Here is a 19584-nt window from a genome sequence, read left to right as displayed (position 1 = left end):
AGTTATTGGCCCAATGCTCTTAACAGGCGTCACTATATAGTGTACTACTTGCCGCCCCTAGTAGTGCATACATTTTGTATTTTTATTTCATCTTTATTTAACTAGGCAAGTAGGATAAGAACAAATCTTCTTTTACAATGACTGCCTACCCCGGCCAAACCCTCCCCAATGGGACTCCCGATCACAGCCGGTTGTGATACAGCCCGGGATCGAACCAGGGTCTGTAGTGTCGCCTCTAGCACTGAGATGCAGTGCCTTAGACCGCTGCGAAACTCGGAATATATATATATATTCTTATATAGGGAAATAGAGTTCAATTTGGGATGCAATTTGGGATACTCTGGTTAACCTTCACACTGCTTTCCCAGCAGACTCTGGGTAGCCAGCGTGGAAGTTTCAGGGATGTGCCTGATGACATCATAGATGGTGGTATGCAAATCCTGGACAGACTCTAGGTGTGCCAGAGATCTGCTGGATGCCTGGGAAAGGAAAGCAAACAACACATTCAGGGACACTATATGTTATAGCAAATGGAGGGAGTAGGAGTAGAACCCGGGTCACATGTGTGAAAGGGAAACACGTTAAGCATTCCTCCAACACAGTTAACCTTATGAGGAGGTTGCACATTCACATTTTAATCATTTAGCAGACACTCTTATCCATAGAGATTTACAGGAGTAGTTAGGGTTAAGTGCCTTGCCTAGTCAGCTCGTGGTTTCGAACCAGCAAATTTTTGGTTACTAGCCCAATGCTCTTAATCGCTAGGCTCCCTGTCACACGCTAGGTAGCCTAGTGTGGGCTCATTAATTAATAAGGCTCACTACAATATCAAAGAGATGTTCCTACAGAAAACTAGGCCTATTGTACCAAGCTGCATTGTTGCAAGACATACAACATACCTGTGTAGATTCCATTTTCCCAGGTATAGAGACAAACTCATAGATGCCAAAGTCTTCTGTTGCATCCTCATGACCTGCAAGTAAAATGTAGTTCACCTGATAGACTTTTTGGTGTCAACGTAGTGTCCTCTCTATTTACTTCCTGTTTCTTGTTCCTTCCTAGTAGGTTATTTTATTTAGGACATGTCACTTTTGGTTTGGGGGAAACTGAATACCGCCCCACCATAGTTAAATGTATTGAACTCAGTTCACTAAAGCACAGACAGATCCAACTGAAACTTGAAGAGATCAGCAACCGAGTTCATGGGCTAATACGCCTGCATAAGACAAACAAGTATGATTACTGTTTGTTCTATGTTCTATGTTCTATGTTCGTGAAGGGTTTATGAGGAGTATTGTTTGTCTAGAGCTATGTACACGACACTGCCTAACAACAGGCAGGAACGAGAGGGTATAAGGTAAACATTGCAGGTGCAAAGGGGAAACTGACCCGAACGGTGTGGGCGTCTCTGTTCTGTCAAAGGTCTGCATGGGAGAGACAAAGTCATTTTAATTAAACCCATTTACTGTAGGTAGGCTACCTAGACAAAGGTTATCTTTATTCATGTGTAAGCACTGATCAGTAATGGTCTTACCTGTTATAGATGTTCATGAGAACTGTAAAAGGAACAGTATAGGTTTTAATAATAACAACAACTATTTGTATTTTACCCTACAGGCAAGATTTCAGGCTTTTTTAAGTTGAATGCCTTTCCTCAGAAAAACATGTCATTTTTTCCACAGATGCTGTTTAAGTTTGACATACTGCAACATTGGCAGATGATTGGCATGTACTGTACAGTTAACAAACTTCAAAATCTAGTGTCTAATGTAGTGTCTAGTGTCTACAGTAGTGTTTAGTGTCTACAGTAGTGTCTACTGTCTACAGTAGTGTCTAGTTTCTACAGTATTGTCTAGTGCCTACAGTATTGTCTACTGTACTGTTCTGCCTGTGATTATTATTATTTGACCATGCTGGTCATTTATGAACATTTGAACTTCTTGGCCATGTTCTGTTATAATCTCCACCCGGCACAGCCAGAAGAGGACTGGCCACCCCACATAGCCTGGTTCCTCTCTATGTTTCTTCCTAGGTTATGGCCTTTCTAGGGAGTTTTTCCTAGCCACCGTGCTTCTACACCTGCATTGCTTGCTATTTGGGGTTTTAGGCTGGGTTTCTGTACAGCACTTTGAGATATCAGCTGATGTACAAAAGCCTATATAAATAAGTTTGATTTGATTTGATTTAGTGTCTCATTTCTACAGTAGTGTCTAGTGCCAACAGTAGTGTCTAGTTTCTACAGTAGTGTCTAGTGTCTACAGTAGTGTCTAGTTTCTACAGTAGTGTATAGTGCCTACAGTAGTGTATAGTGCCTACAGTAGTGTCTAGTGCCTACAGTAGTGTCTAGTGCCTACAGTAGTGTCTAGTGCCTACAGTAGTGTCTAGTGTCTACTGTACTGTCTAGTTTCTACAGTAGTGTCTCATACCTACAGTAGTGTCTAATACCTACAGTAGTGTCTAGTGCCTACTCTAGTGTCTAGTTTCTACAGTAGTGTCTAGTGCCTACTCTAGTGTCTAGTTTCTACAGTAGTGTATAGTGCCTACTGTAGTGTCTAGTGCCTACAGTAGTGTCTAGTGCCTACAGTAGTGTCTAGTGCCTACAGTAGTGTCTAGTTTCTACAGTAGTGTCTAGTTTCTACAGTAGTGTCTAGTTTCTACAGTAGTGTCTAGTGTCTACAGTAGTGTCTAGTGTCTACTCTAGTGTCTAGTTTCTACAGTAGTGTCTAGTGCCTACAGTAGTGTCTAGTGCCTACAGTAGTGTCTAGTGCCTACAGTAGTGTCTAGTGCCTACAGTAGTGTCTAGTTTCTACTGTCATTATGAAGACAACCATAACATTTACCTCTCTTGGGATGATGACAGCTCCTTCTGAAGTAGACCAGTAACATACAGCTAATGAACAGACAGGACAGAGTGATGGCAGCCAGAGGAGAGAATGATCTGCTCTCCTGGACATATCTCTCCTTTCCTACAAATGAAAGAGAACAACCATAAACTCTTGCAGAATCAGTGCCTCTTTTAAAACTGCTCCTCAAAATCCACTTTTCTAAAACTATCTTCTAATGTATGATTTTATATAGCTATTTTGTTTTCCTTCTCAATGTTTCTGTCTCTGTATCATCTGTAGTCCTTTTATTAATTTTGAGAAGCACTTTGTTAACCTGCCATTGAAAAACACTCTAAATAAAGTTAGTATTGTTACAGTCAGAGTCAAATTTCAAAACTTTAATCAGGGCCGGTTTCCCAGACACAGATTAAGCCCAGTCCTGGACTAAGAAGCTCTTTCAATGGAGAATATCTATTGAGAATGGTTGTTAGTCACAGAATAGGCATAATCTGGGCCTGGGAAACCGGCCCTGGTGGTTTAGTGACTAAATTGTACAAATTTCAGAAGAGTCCAAGGTGAGAGTAAACCTGTCAACCCAGACCTGGTGGACAGTTAGTGTGTTTAGTTTGTTCATCGACATTTTAGATCATTCTTAATAGGATATATATATTTACAGCGTTATTTGCTATACAGTAGCCAAGATTATGTGTATCTTTTTCAATTTGGAGACTGAAACCACCTACACATAGAAACTCCACACATGCAGTAAAACATGGTCAACAATGAGACCAGCTGTTATTTTTCTCTGTTTACTCTCCCATAGAGCCAGTGGACTTTTACCTAGGCCAGAGTGACCGGTACTTGGCAACTAAGGAGAAATACAATATTTATGATTCACCTTGTGTGGGTGGATTAACTGACTCTCTTCTAAATGTACCTTTACTTTGGACTCTCAGCAAGCAAGGTTGCTGCTCATATTTAGAAAAGTCATACTTTATAAACTACGTAGGTTACAAATATAGGTATTCACCTTGGTACCTTATGGCATGATAATGTGCACAGTGTGTACTCAGACCTGATTCCCAGTTCCACCTACGCTATGCCAGCACCCCAGGGCTGTGTGTGTGTGTTCCCAGTCCCTCCTACGCTCCCTCCAGCACCCCAGGCCAGCTCTACCCACCTGTCCCCAGGCTGGCCACCACCAGGGTGAACTGGGTCTCGTCCTGCTTCTGGGTCACATTGTTAAACGCCCTGCACAGGAACTCCTCGGCCTGGGCCAGCTTGTAGGAGGTGACCTCCAGGCGCAGTCCCACAGTGATGACCTCAGTGGCGTTGTTGGTCTTAGAGATCCACATACAGCTGTTGGGAGGGTTGGAGTCGGCCTGGCAGTCGAAGAACACCAGCTCACCAGGGTTCACTGTGAAGACCTCCCCAGTTCGCAGACCATGGTCAGACTTCACAGCCAGGTTGTAGGGGCCATCTGGGAGATATTAGAGTGGTTCATATTGTCACAAACCGGCCCTCTGGGAACATAGTTTTATGATCGACTTCAAGCTCTATTGGGACTGTGGAAAGCTAGGATCCTTTAGCAGCTAGGATAAATTGTTTTATTAGCAATAATTCAGAATGTCAGGGCCTCCTAAATGACGCAGTCTGAGGCACTGCATTACAGTGCTTGAGGCGTCACTACAGACCCGGGTTCGATCCCGGGCTGTGTGCATCTGGCCGCGACCAGGAGACCCATGAGGCGGCGCACAATCGGCACAGTGGCGTCCGGGTTAGGGGAGAGATTGGCCGGCCGAGATGTCCTTGTCCCATCGCACTCTAGCGACTCCTGTGGCGGGCAAGGTGCATGCACGCTGAAGCCTTCACCAATTGTACAGTGTTTCCTCCGACACAATGGTGCGGCTGGCTTCTGGATTGAGCGAACAGTGTCTCAAGAAGCAGTGCGGCTTGGCAGGGTCATGTTACGGAGGACACATGGCTCTCGACCTTCGCCCCTCCGTACGGGAGTTGCAGCGATGGGACAAGACTGTAACTACCAATAGGATACCACGAAATTGGGGAGAAAAAGGGGTAAAAAAATTATATATTCATTAAATGACCAAACATGTCATCCTATTGTGAGGCAGCATTGGGCTCTTCACCACTACAAATCAGGTTACAAGACATACAGTGCCTTCAGAAAGTATTCAGATCCCTTGACCTTTTCCACATTTTGTTACGTTACAGCCTTATTCTAAAATGGAGTAAATAAATGAAAATCCTCAGCAATCTACACACTATACCGCATAACGATAAAGCAAAAACAAGTTTTTCAAAATTTTTGCAAATGTATTCAAAATATAAAAACAGAAATACCTTATTTACATAATTACTCAGACTTTTTGCTATGAGACTCGAAAATTGAGCTCAGGTGCATCCTATTTCCATTGATCATCATTGAGATGTTTCTACAACTTGATTGGAGTCCACCTGTGGTAAATTCAATTGATTGGACATGATTTGGAAAGGCACACATCTGTCAATATAAAGGTCCCACAGTTGACAGTGCAAGTCAGAGCAAAAACCAAGCCATGAGGTCAAAGGAATTGTCAGTAGAGCTCTGAGACAGGATTGTGACGAGGCACAGATCTGGGAAAGGGTACCAGCCCATTTCTGCAGCATTGAAGGTCACCAAGAACAGTGGCCTCCATCATTCTTAAATGGAAGAAGTTTGGAACCACCAAGACTCTTCCTAGAGCTGCCCGCCCGGCCAAACTAAGCAATCAGGGAAGAAGGGCCTTGATCACTCTGACAGAGCTCCAGAGTTACTTTGTGGAGATGGGGGAGAACCTTCCAGAAGGACAACCATCTCTCAAGCACCACCAATATTTAACTAGTCAAGTCAGTTAAGAACAAGTTCTTATTTACAATGACGGCCTACACCAGGCAAATCCAGACGACACTGGGCCAATTGCACACCACCCTATGGGATTCCCAATCACAGCCAGTTGTGATACAGCCTGGATTTGAACCAGGGTGTCTGCAATGATGCCTCAAGCACTGAGATACAGTGCCTTAGACAGCTGCACCACTTTAGTGGATCCCTGTCTGTGAAATGTTCAGTTGTCTGTTATCTTTTGTCTATGGTCTATTGTCTAAAATCCTAAATAAAATATATTTATCTCAAAAAGATAAGATGTTAAGGCAAAGAAGTTCCATTTATTAAATCTCTTCCCTCTGACTGCATCTCAACATACAACCATTAGCAAATGCATTTAGCATAATTAGACTGCAAATTGTCTTATTACAACATTTTTTGTCTTGTTTTCAACTGTAGAATGGGTTAATGTCTGAACATATGTCAACAGTATCCTTCCACGTCGGCTAACCTCCAAACCTGCCACAACCAGCCTGGTTTCCTTAACCTAACGGAGGCCCGATAGCGATACTGCAGTACTGACATGATAGTATTGCCACAGAACAGTGGGCCTCTGTCAGACTCCCATGCAAATTTCAGTCATTTCTGTTTTCAGAACTCACTGAGCTCTCTTATGGTTTGAATTTCCATACTGGTATTACTCATAGAAGGCCAGGAGGATGGAAGTATTTATACTTCTGTAAAATGTGGAAAATACAGTGCGGGAAGTTGAGTCATTAAGTTCTTTCCCCAGGCTCTTGTTTATTAATTTTGACATGTATTCTGCATTGACTAGCTCATGTATAGCAAACATGATGTTCTATTTTGACCCATGTTGTATGAGGCGTAGTTTTATGAGACGTAGTTGTATGAGACGTAGTTGTCTGTGAAGTAGTTTTATGAGACGTGGTTGTATGAGACGTAGTTGTCTGTGAAGTAGTTGTATGTCTGAGACATTTGTACAACATTTCTATAGTGGTGGCAAGTAACCTAGTGGTTAAGACTGTTGGGCAGGTAATTGAATGGTTGCTAGAATCCCCGAGCCGACTAGGTGAAACAAATCTGTTGCTGTGCCCTTGAGCAAGGCACTGAACCCTAATTGCTCCTGTAAGTCGCTCTGGATAAGAGTATCTGCTAAATGACCAAAAATGTCACGTATAATGTGCAGTAATAGACAGAACTACAGTAATGTGCTGTTATGGACAGAACTACAGCGATGTTCTGTTATAGACAGAACTACAGCGATGTGCTGTTATAGACAGAACTACAGCGATGTTCTGTTATAGACAGAACTACAGCGATGTTCTGTTATAGACAGAACTACAGCGATGTTCTGTTATAGACAGAACTACAGCGATGTTCTGTTATAGACAGAACTACAGCGATGTTCTGTTATAGACAGAACTACAGCGATGTTCTGTTATAGACAGAACTACAGCGATGTTCTGTTATAGACAGAACTACAGCGATGTTCTGTTATAGACAGAACTACAGCGATGTTCTGTTATAGACAGAACTACAGTAATGCGCTGTTATAGACAGAACTACAGTAATGTGCTGTTATAGACAGAACTACGGTAATGTGCTGTTATAGACAGAACTACGGCAATGTGCTGTTATAGACAGAACTACAGCAATGTGCTGTTATAGACAGAACTACAGCAATGTGCTGTTATAGACAGAACTACAGCAATGTGCTGTTATAGACAGAACTACAGCAATGTGCTGTTATAGACAGAACTACAGCAATGTGCTGTTATAGACAGAACTACAGCAATGTGCTGTTATAGACAGAACTACAGCAATGTGCTGTTATAGACAGAACTACAGCAATGTGCTGTTATAGACAGAACTACAGCAATGTGCTGTTATAGACAGAACTACAGCGATGTGCTGTTATGGACAGAACTACAGCGATGTGCTGTTATGGACAGAACTACAGCGATGTGCTGTTATGGACAGAACTACAGCGATGTGCTGTTATAGACAGAACTACAGCGATGTGCTGTTATAGACAGAACTACAGCAATGTGCTGTTATAGACAGAACTACAGCAATGTGCTGTTATAGACAGAACTACAGCAATGTGCTGTTATAGACAGAACTACAGCAATGTGCTGTTATAGACAGAACTACAGCGATGTGCTGTTATAGACAGAACTACAGCAATGTGCTGTTATAGACAGAACTACAGCAATGTGCTGTTATAGACAGAACTACAGCAATGTGCTGTTATAGACAGAACTACAGTAATGTGCTGTTATAGACAGAACTACAGTAATGCGCTGTTATAGACAGAACTACAGTAATGTGCTGTTATGGACAGTACTTACAGAAGACACTGAGGTCCAGGGTGTGGCTCTGTCTCTGGCTGATGTGGTTCCTGGCCAGGCAGCGGTACTGTCCAATGTCCTTCTTCCTCACAGGGCTTATCACCAGAGTAGAGTTGTCCTGGGAAAACTGATGGCGATCACTAATATCTAGGGGCATGTTGTTCCTCAGCCACTGGTACTGAACCCTGGTTCCGTTCTCCACCCTACAGGTCCATGTCACGTTCTCCTTGTCCTCAACAACTGTAGAAGATGGTGTCTTCTGGATAACTGGAGTGGACACAGGTACTGGAGAAGGGGAGAGACGAAACAGTAAGATGATGATAGGCACATATTAAGCGCAGCCAAGCAAGCCACAAAAGTACATATCTTTCAAGTTACTTAATTAACCTAGTTACTGTAGGAAGCTAGTTACTGAAGGAACCTAGTTACTGTAGGAAGCTAGTTACTGAAGGAACCTAGTTACTGTAGGAAGCTAGTTACTGTAGGAACCTAGTTACTTAATTAACCTAGTTACTGAAGGAACCTAGTTACTGAAGGAACCTAGTTACTGAAGGAACCTAGTTTCTGAAGGAACCTAGTTACTGAATGAGTACATACAGTATATTAGAGCACTACACATTATGACATCATGAATGCCATAACGCACTCCAATCCACTAACACACGTTGACTCTGTACCCCCTGTATACAGCCTTGTTATTGTTATTTTATTGTTGTAACGGTTTTCTTTATATGAAAGAGAGTCAGACCAAAATGCGGCGTGGCTATTGCGATCCATGTTTAATAAAACAAAGTAAACACGAATCAAATAAAAAAAACAATAACCGTAACACAAAAACCAAAACAGCCTAATACCGGTGCAAAGTAACACAGAGACAGGAACAAGGACAATCACCCACAAAACCCCAACACCAAACAGGCTACCTAAATATGGTTCCCAATCAGAGACAATGACGAACACCTGCCTCTGAGTGAGAACCATATCAGGCCATACATAGAACTAGACAAACTAGACATGTAACATAGAATGCCCACTCAGCTCACACCCTGACCAACCAAAACATAGAAACATACAAAGCAAACTATGGTCAGGGTGTGACAATTGTGTTCCTTTTTATTTTATTTTTTATTTTATTTTATTTAGTAAATATTTTCTTAACTCTATTTCTTGAACTGCATTGTTGGTTAAGAGCTTGTAAAGTATTTCACAGTAAGGTCTACACCAGTTGTATTCGGCGCGTGTGACGAATACAATTTGATTTGATGTGATTTTAAAAGGCTAAAATAAATATATTTCTTACCCTCTTAATATGTATATATTTATATTGCTTTAATAAATCTGTCTGTAATAATTCAGTCTGACAGATAAGATTCTCTGGTGTCCACTAACTCACCATCGACGGTGACGTGGACGGTCCTCTCGGCCCTGACGAGCTCCTGTCTCTGGGGGAAGTGAATGTCCAGGTCCAGATGATAGTCCCCCTCCGCCGCCTCGTCCAGCCTGGAGATCAGGAGAGAGGCGTTGGGGGGCTGGAAAAAGTAGCGCTTCCTGTGTCTCATCGAGGCCAGCATGATGGCGGTGTGGTTGTGGAAGGTCACCAGCAGGGTTTTGGGGCCCCCCGGCCGGGTCTGGTACCAGCTGCCCTGGATCTCAACGTCCTCCAATCGGAAGTAAGTCTCCACGGAGAGGAGGAGGGACTTCCCTTTGACGCCATAGAGCACGGACGGAATATGGACGATCTCTGAGTTTACTTCTGAGGATGGAGGGAAGGAAGGGATGAGACAGAGCATTATAGAGGAGGGAAGGAAGGATGAGACAGAGCATTATAGAGGAGGGGAGGAAGGAATGAGACAGAGCATTATAGAGGAGGGGGTGAGGAAGGGGTGAGACAGAGCATTATAGAGGAGGGAGAGGAAGGGATGAGACAGAGCATTATAGAGGGGAGGGGGAGGAAGGGGAGGGAAGGAAGGGATGAGACAGAACATTATAGAAGAGGGGAGGAAGGGGTGAGACAGAGCATTATAGAAGAGGGGAGGAAGGGGTGAGACAGAACATTATAGAAGAGGGGAGGAAGGGGTGAGACAGAGCATTATAGAAGAGGGGGAGGAAGGGGTGAGACAGAGCATTATAGAGGAGGGGAGGAAGGGATGAGACAGAACATTATAGAAGAGGGGAGGAAGGGGGGAAGGAAGGGATGAGACAGAACATTATAGAAGAGGGGAGGAAGGGGAAGGAGACAGAGCATTATAGAGGAGGGGAGGAAGGGGTGAGACAGAACATTATAGAAGAGGGGAGGAAGGGGTGAGACAGAACATTATAGAAGAGGGGAGGAAGGGGTGAGATAGAACATTATAGAAGAGGGGAGGAAGGGGTGAGACAGAACATTAGATCAGCACTCCTACTACCAAGATCAGCACTTCTACTACCTAGATCAGCACTCCTACTACCTAGATCAGCACTCCTACTACCTAGATCAGCACTCCTACTACCTAGATCAGCACTCCTACTACCTAGATCAGGACTCCTACTACCTAGATCAGGACTCCTACTACCTAGATCAGCACTCCTACTGCCTAGATCAGCACTTCTACTACCTAGATCAGGACTCCTACTACCTAGATCAACACTCCTACTACCTAGATCAGGACTCCCACTACCTAGATCAGGACTCCTACTACCTAGATCAGGACTTCTACTACCTAGATCAGGACTCCTACTACCTAGATCAGGACTCCCACTACCTAGATCAGGACTCCTACTACCTAGATCAGGACTCCTTCTACCTAGATCAGGACTCCTACTACCTAGATCAGGACTCCTACGACCTAGATCAGGACTTCTACTACCTAGATCAGGACTCCTACAGCACTCCGAGATGCTTTATAAATACAGTCCCTGAACACACATACAAATGAATGAGCTTTTCATGAACATGAAATTGAAAGCCATAGCAGTCTATTTTACACCACGTGCAGACTCATCCTCCTGCTGAGCTTCGTAAAGCAGAAAGAGTCTGCGATATCATCATCATAATTGACACATCTGTGTCATGCTATTTATTCGATTCATTCCGTTTACTTTATCCAGACCTCTGTCCTGAAACCCAATTCATACGTAATTGTGAGACATTGACAAGCCTATCATATTACTACTAACAGGTATTAAAGCGAACATCTTTGAGCTGTATGATTTAGCCGCTGAGAATTGTACACTGATGTTCAACGGCTAAATTAGGATTCGAATTAAGAAGGAGTAGGTGATGTGTGTGTTGTGTTGCCAGCTCAGATTAAACAACAGCAGGCAGGTTGGCTGTCCACAGGTTAAACCCCCCGCACCTTCTCTCTCTACCTCTTTCTCTCTCGCTCTCCCCGCTCCCCTATCACTTTCTCTCCCTTTCTTTTTCAATGCCCTCTATGTTCTATCTCCCTCCCCCTCTCCCTTCTTCTGCCTCTCTCTCTCCCTGCATCCTCTCCCCTCTCTCCTTCCGCCTTCCCACCCTCTCCCTCCTCCTCCTCTCTCTCTCTCTCTCTCTCTCCCTGCATCCTCTCCCCTCTCTCCTTCCGCCTTCCCACCCTCTCCCTCCTCCTCCTCCCTCTCTCTCTCTCCCTCCATCCTCCCCAGTCAGTCCAGTTCCCCCGGGGGACATCCAGGCCCTGCTGACTGCCACTGTTGTTCATCACAATAGATGAACCGTGTGCCTGGTGTTATGTCCTAAATAATACAAACGGCCTACCCCCATCCATGTCACACTCCAAGTGGCCTGCTAGCTAGGCCATCAGCGGGGCTGTGTATTCCAGCATAAGGCCAGGGAAGGTCTGTTAAATAAGCAGGACAGTGTGCTGAACCCGCTGCTGCCACTGTTGTCACTAAACAAGCCTGGGATTGTTGTGGTGATAAGAGACAGTGACAGTGGAGATAACTGAGGCAATGGACTCTGAGAAGGTGAGGGGATGTCTTCACTGTCACACACACATGCACGCACGCACACACGTACACGCACGTACACACACACACACACACACTTATAAACACATAATTATTAACACACACACTCCGCCTGTTGACCCCAAATAAAGGCCACCAGCACCATTGGCCAGCTGAATGCTACTGATGCACCACCCTCAAGTGTCCCCTCCTGCTTCCTTGATTACATAAACAAGACCCCTCAAGTGAATACAAACACATTCTTAGAAGTGAGCTCCAATGCAAACACATTCTTAGAAGTGAGCTCCAATACGAACACATTCTTAGAAGTGAGCTCCAATACGAACACATTCTTAGAAGTGAGCTCCAATGCGAACACATTCTTAGAAGTGAGCTCCAATACGAACACATTCTTAGAAGTGAGCTCCAATACGAACACATTCTTAGAAGTGAGCTCCAATGCGAACACATTCTTAGAAGTGAGCTCCAATGCAAACACATTCTTAGAACACATTCTTAGAAGTGAGCTCCAATGCGAACACATTCTTAGAAGTGAGCTCCAATACGAACACATTCTTAGAAGTGAGCTCCAATACAACACATTCTTAGAAAGCACATTCTTAGAAGCTGAGCTCATTCTTAGAAGTGAGCTCCAATGAACACATTCTTAGAAGTGAGCTCCAATACGAACACATTCTTAGAAGTGAGCTCCAATGCGAACACATTCTTAGAAGTGAGCTCCAATGCGAACACATTCTTAGAAGTGAGCTCCAATATTCTTAGAAGTGAGCTCCAATACGAACACATTCTTAGAAGTGAGCTCCAATACGAACACATTCTTAGAAGTTAGAACACATTCTTAGAAGTGAGCTCCAATACGAACACATTCTTAGAAGTGAGCTCCAATACGAACACATTCTTAGAAGTGAGCTCCACACATTCTTAGAAGTGAGCACATTCTTAGAAGTGAGCTCCATTCTTAGAAGTGAGCTCCAATGCAAACACATTCTTAGAAGTGAGCTCCAATTCTTACGAACACATTCTTAGAAGTGAGCTCCAATACGTTCTTAGAAGTGAGCTCCAATAAACACATTCTTAGAACAACACATTCTTAGAAGTGAGCTCCAATACGAACACATTCTTAGAAGTGAGCTCCAATACGAACACATTCTTAGAAGTGAGCTCCAATACGAACACATTCTTAGAAGTGAGCTCCAATACGAACACATTCTTAGAAGTGAGCTCCAACACATTCTTAGAAGTGAGCTCCAACACATTCTTAGAACAATACATTCTTAGAAGTGAGCTCCAATACGAACACATTCTTAGAAGTGAGCTCCAATACGAACACATTCTTAGAAGTGAGTGACATTCTTAGCTCTTAGAAGTGAGCTCCAATACGAACACATTCTTAGAAGTGAGCTCCAATACGAACACATTCTTAGAAGTGAGCACATTCTTAGAAGTGAGCTCCAATAAACACATTCTTAGAAGTGAGCTCCAATGAACACATTCTTAGAAGTGAGCTCCACATTCTTAAAGTGAGCTCCAATACGAACACATTCTTAGAAGTGAGCACATTCTTAGAAGTGAGCTCCAATGCAACACATTCTTAGAAGTGAGCTCCAATCTTTCTTAGAAGTGAGCTCCAATACGAACACATTCTTAGAAGTGAGCTCCAATACGAACACATTCTTAGAAGTGAGCTCCAATACGAACACATTCTTAGAAGTGAGCTCCAATACGAACACATTCTTAGAAGTGAGCTCCAATACGAACACATTCTTAGAAGTGAGCTCCAATACGAACACATTCTTAGAAGTGAGCTCCAATGCAAACACATTCTTAGAAGTGAGCTCCAATACGAACACATTCTTAGAAGTGAGCTCCAATGCAAACACATTCTTAGAAGTGAGCTCCAATACGAACACATTCTTAGAAGTGAGCTCCAATACGAACACATTCTTAGAAGTGAGCTCCAATACGAACACATTCTTAGAAGTGAGCTCCAATACGAACACATTCTTAGAAGTGAGCTCCAATGCGAACACATTCTTAGAAGTGAGCACATTCTTAGAAGTGAGCTCCAATACGAACACATTCTTAGAAGTGAGCTCCAATACGAACACATTCTTAGAAGTGAGCTCCAATACGAACACATTCTTAGAAGTGAGCTCCAATGCAAACACATTCTTAGAAGTGAGCTCCGATACGAACACATTCTTAGAAGTGAGCTCCAGTGTTGTGTTAGGACATCGGTGGTGAGCTTATCTAGTCATGTGAGATTTGTTGGACATCTATTATGATCAGCAGGGCCTATTATGATCAGCATTGGCCATGGGGCAATACTGGAAAATGCAAGATGGACTGACCCATCATAATAATTATTTGGCAAATAACGGGGGCCTAGAGTGAAAAAGAAATGACATTTTGGGAGACTTCAGGAAAGAAATGGATCAGGGTGATAGAAATGCCCAGTCCTATTTCTGGTCCCATCTCGTGACAAGCTGAGTCAGCAGAGGCGTGGTTGATGAACTCTTTCCAGGTGTCTTTCCTCCATCTTCTGACTGTCTAAAGTCTGACTGTCTGAACCAGAAATAAAAATGCTAAAAAACCCTTGTTTACAACCATTAAAAGCCAGCATAAAGTATATGAAACATGGGAATCAGATCATAAATATTGGTAGCTACTGCAATGTGACATAACAACGTAGCATCAACTTAGTCAACCACCATAGAATTAATCTCAGTTAACCCAGAACTGAAATCACATGTAATTTGGTCAGATATGTTTACGTAGATGTCTGATTTCCATAGACTCAACACGGACCAATACTGACATGCATGAACACACATGCATAAGAGTATTCCTTTTACACTATGATTAATTCTTGTGTTGTCTTACGGGTTAAAATGACCCGCAACTATGTTTAAAAGCAGAGAAAATGTCTAAATGATATTTTTTAAACTTAAATTTGGATGTCTTTTCCTAGAGAGACCCCAATCTTAGAAAAAGTGAAACATCGCCTTTGTTCATATTTCCATGACATATGTACACCACTAGGGTACAAAGATTGTCTTAGGGTCATTTTTGATCAGGCAGTTCTAAAATAATTTACACACCACAGAAACCACAAAGACACACACACACACAATGAGACATTTAGATTATGTGTGCTACTGATTGAACTCAGCCAGCAGCTCCTGAAGAGGAAGATCACAATGGTTGGCACAGTTAGAAAGAACAAGCCTGAGCTCCCCCCTGCACTCCTCACAACAAGGGGGAGAGAGGCCTTCTCATCAAAGTTTGCCTTCACCCCCACCAGCATTCTAGTTTCTTACCTCCCAAAGAAGAACAAGAACGTGGTCCTCCTGAACACACTGCACAAAACAGCTGAGATCAGTGATCGTGAGGACGGGAATCCAGCCAACATCCTGGACTACAACCACAACAAAGGAGGCATGGACAACCTGGACAAGGTGATTGGAACTTAGAGCTGCAGGAGGATGACTACCCGTGTCCCCTGGTCATCTTCCATAACATCATTGATGTGTCCTCATACAATGCCTTCATGATATGGAACAAGATCAACCCTACCTGGATGCCTGATAAGAGGAACAAGAGGTGATTGTTCTTGGAGCAGCTGGGAAAGGCACTTGTAACCTCACACATTCAAAGAAGGCAGCGCCTCCCCCGCACAGCAGCTTCTGCAGCGCTTGTGAAAGCTGTTCAGGGGGCTGAATCTTGTCCTGTTCCACATGAAGCTTGTTGCTGGGGCAGGCAAGAGGAGGAGATGCCAATTCTGCCCCCCCCCCAAGAAGGACTGTAAAATAAATACTATGTGCTGCACATGTGAGAAATACATCTGTAAAGTCCATGCACACACACTTGCATACTGTCCTACATGTGTTAATTAGAGTTGATTGATTTATGTTCTTCATGTTTTTGTTTTGTATCTATTATCTTATTTTATTCTTATTTAATGTTGTTGTTTATACACCTTGTGGGTGGGGGCAATGGTTAAAACAATGGGAGAAGACTAGTATTTTGTGGTTGAATTCCTCATTGTACAGTATATAAGAATATATCACCATGTTGCCAAAAATGTTCAAGGCTGTTTTCCTTCAATAAAATGCATTCAAAACTACTTTCTGCACATTTCTGCTACTTTCTTAGGCTATACAAGTGGTGTCTCTTGCTAAAAAAATGTATGTTTACACCTATGCAGTACCTTTAGCAATGATAATAAAGTAATACTAAACCTCTACTTTAGTAAAGAAAACAATTATGACAGGTGTGTAATAAAAATGAGTGGTGTTCACTGATTAAATGTCTTTCTGCATTGTGTAGAGGGAAACCCCAGATATTCACAAAGTTTGTGATGAATGACAGGTTTTTTCTTCATGAAAAATAGATTTGGGATTTAAAATTCAATTAAGCTGCTTTATTTTAGGTGTTTAGTGAAGGCGGGTCATTTTTAACCGTTAGGACAAGGGGAGGATACAGAATGTTAAGACTACACAAGGGGAGGATACAGAATGTTAAGACTACACAAGGGGAGTATACAGAATGTTAAGACTACACAAGGGGAGGATACAGAATGTTAAGACTACACAAGGGGAGTATACAGAATGTTAAGACTACACAAGGGGAGTATACAGAATGTTAAGACTACACGAGGGGAGTATACAGAATGTTAAGACTACACAAGGGGAGTATACAGAATGTTAAGACTACAAGAGGAGAGTATACAGAATGTTAAGACTACACAAGGGGAGTATACAGAATGTTAAGACTACACAAGGGGAATATACAGAATGTTAAGACTACACAAGGGGAGTATACAGAATGTTAAGACTACACAAGGGGAGTATACAGAATGTTAAGACTACAAGAGGGGAGTATACAGAATGTTAAGACTACACAAGGGGAGTATACAGAGTGTTAAGACTACACAAGGGGAATATACAGAATGTTAAGACTACACAAGGGGAGTATACAGAATGTTAAGACTACACAAGGGGAGTATACAGAATGTTAAGACTACACAAGGGGAGTATACAGAATGTTAAGACTACACAAGGGGAGTATACAGAATGCTAAGACTACACAAGGGGAGTATACAGAATGTTAAGACTACACAAGGGGAGTATACAGAATGTTAAGACTACACAAGGGGAGTATACAGAATGTTAAGACTACACAAGGGGAGTATACAGAATGTTAAGACTACAAGAGGGGAGTATACAGAATGTTAAGACTACACAAGGGGAGTATACAGAATGTTAAGACGACACAAGGGGAGTATACAGAATGTTAAGACTACACAAGGGTAGTATACAGAATGTTAAGACTACACAAGGGGAATATACAGAATGTTAAGACTACACAAGGGGAGTATACAGAATGTTAAGACTACACAAGGGGAGTATACAGAATGTTAAGACTACAAGAGGGGAGTATACAGAATGTTAAGACTACACAAGGGGAGTATACAGAGTGTTAAGACTACACAAGGGGAATATACAGAATGTTAAGACTACACAAGGGGAGTATACAGAATGTTAAGACTACACAAGGGGAGTATACAGAATGTTAAGACTACAAGAGGGGAGTATACAGAATGTTAAGACTACACAAGGGGAGGATACAGAATGCTAAGACTACACAAGGGGAGTATACAGAATGTTAAGACTACACAAGGGGAGTATACAGAATGTTAAGACTACACAAGGGGAGTATACAGACTGTTAAGACTACACAAGGGGAGTATACAGAATGTTAAGACTACACAAGGGGAGTATACAGAATGTTAAGACGACACAAGGGGAGTATACAGAATGTTAAGACGACACAAGGGGAGTATACAGAATGTTAAGACTACACAAGGGTAGTATACAGAATGTTAAGACTACACAAGGGGAGTATACAGAATGTTAAGACTACACAAGGGTAGTATACAGAATGTTAAGACTACACAAGGGGAGTATATAGAATGTTAAGACTACACAAGGGGAGTATACAGAATGCTAAGATTACACAAGGGGAGTATACAGAATGCTAAGACTACACAAGGGGAGTATACAGAATGTTAAGACTACACAAGGGTAGTATACAGAATGTTAAGACTACACAAGGGGAGTATACAGAATGCTAAGACTACACAAGGGTAGTATACAGAATGTTAAGACTACACAAGGGTTAAACAGTACCATTCTATTATGCGTGTAATAACTGATCAAATCAAATACAGTCTAATGGCTCGATCATGATTAAACCAATGAAAGATAATGGGCAATGTTCATGTGGGCCCTTACTTTTAGTTGCACTTTCAAAACATTTAATGAATTTCTCTTGAAATGACATTCAATTAACATTGCTGAGATGTCAGCAATGGACCAATCACCAGGTACGCCCAGATAACAAAATGAACCATAACTGTTTCATCTGACATTCCCAATACTCAGACACACCACTAAAGATCCCCGCTCTTCAGCTTTCCACTGCACTGGTATCCCCAACAAGGTGACCACAGTGACACTAGACACACACCGTATGTTTCTTCTTCCTCTTACCTGAGAGAGTAAGTAGTGCAGTGTAGAGGCACAGAGCGATAAAGGTCCTTCTTCCAAGGCCCTCCATTAGTGTATCTTATATCCTCTGAGGAGTTAGCAGTCTGCTCTGGAAAGAGACTGTGACAGTAAGGTAGGGAGGTATGAGGGAGGGGAACTGAACTGGTGGTGACAACATTTGCCAGGGAAATAAGAGGAGCCAGCCAGCCAGCAGCCCAGGCCCCTCCCACGTGACTTGAGTGTGGAGAGGTAGCCTACACCTGGCAGGCACAGGAAACACTTGGCCTCCACCCTCCACTGTGGTCCTCAGGCTCAGTGAAATACAGGCATTACATTTTAGTCACTTAGCAGACACTTATCCAGCGGGACTTAAAATAAAGTGAGTAAGAAGCACATTTCATAGTCATTGCAAGTAAAACCGGCTAACAGCTAAATCAGTGCTAGTAAAAGACACATGTGGCTGTTAGCTTAGATACAGGCTTAGAGACACAGAGAGAGAGGGAGCTGCAGTGGTAAAGGTTGAGAATGTCATTTAGGTTGTGAATATAGACAGGGGAGGACAATGCAGAAGGATGCTCAAAATAAGTATTTATAGCCAACAGACACATACTGTTACAGGCAGATTCATAGGCAGACATTTATACACTCTGAAATATCAAAGGAGTGAAACACACACACACACACACACACACACACATACACACACACACAGGGAGAGAGAGAGAGAGAGAGAGAGAGAGAGAGAGAGAGAGAGAGAAGAGAGAGAGAGAGAGAGAGAGAGAGAGAGAGAGAGGAGAGAGAGAGAGACCACATGACAATGTCCAGAAAAATGACATTTTTTACAGACAGTGTCATTGTGTCACACCGTGGAGTCGCTAAGTGTAGGCGCTGTTGTGACAACTGAATGTAGCGTAGTGAATGTAGTGAAATGTTCTTTGTGATTTGTGACCCATTCATAAAAATGTTGAGCAACAGAAAGACAAACAAACAAATCATTCATTTTATTAGCTATACTATCTCTTTACATT

The 19584-nt window shown here is 42.6% G+C and overlaps 1 protein-coding gene across 2 annotated transcripts; it reads right to left on the bottom strand.

Moving 5' to 3' along the window:
* Nucleotides 1-222: 222 nt before the first annotated feature.
* hepacam2 (HEPACAM family member 2) lies at nt 223-18742 on the bottom strand. 2 transcript variants are annotated; one of them, XM_042310135.1, is made up of 9 exons: nt 18560-18742; nt 9454-9810; nt 8061-8345; nt 4006-4305; nt 2841-2966; nt 1535-1556; nt 1390-1424; nt 900-973; nt 223-479 (listed from the first exon to the last, which is right to left on the bottom strand). In XM_042310135.1, the coding sequence occupies exons 1-9, from the start codon at nt 18624-18626 to the stop codon at nt 345-347; spliced, it is 1401 nt and encodes a 466-aa protein (XP_042166069.1). In that variant the 5' UTR covers nt 18627-18742; the 3' UTR covers nt 223-344. The 2 variants fall into 2 exon arrangements, with proteins under 2 accessions (XP_042166069.1, XP_024251126.2); XM_024395358.2 differs by having other exon boundaries at nt 225-479; nt 9454-9813; nt 18560-18740.
* Between the last annotated feature and the right edge of the window lie 842 nt (nt 18743-19584).

The sequence above is a fragment of the Oncorhynchus tshawytscha genome, linkage group LG31, assembly GCF_018296145.1.
Source record: "Oncorhynchus tshawytscha isolate Ot180627B linkage group LG31, Otsh_v2.0, whole genome shotgun sequence".
Classification (NCBI taxonomy): domain Eukaryota; kingdom Metazoa; phylum Chordata; class Actinopteri; order Salmoniformes; family Salmonidae; genus Oncorhynchus; species Oncorhynchus tshawytscha.
Note: the sequence above shows the minus strand (reverse complement) of the source record. Positions and strands in the feature narration are given on the sequence as shown.

Coding starts and splice junctions, on each gene's coding strand:
- hepacam2 (XM_024395358.2), bottom strand. CDS start 18,626: ATGGAGGGCCTTGGAAGAAGGACCTTTATCGCTCTGTGCCTCTACACT. Junction 4,306..8,060: donor CCTGGACCTCAGTGTCTTCT/GTAAGTACTGTC, acceptor AATATCTCCCAG/ATGGCCCCTACAACCTGGCT. Junction 2,967..4,005: donor GGTGGCCAGCCTGGGGACAG/GTGGGTAGAGCT, acceptor TTTCATTTGTAG/GAAAGGAGAGATATGTCCAG.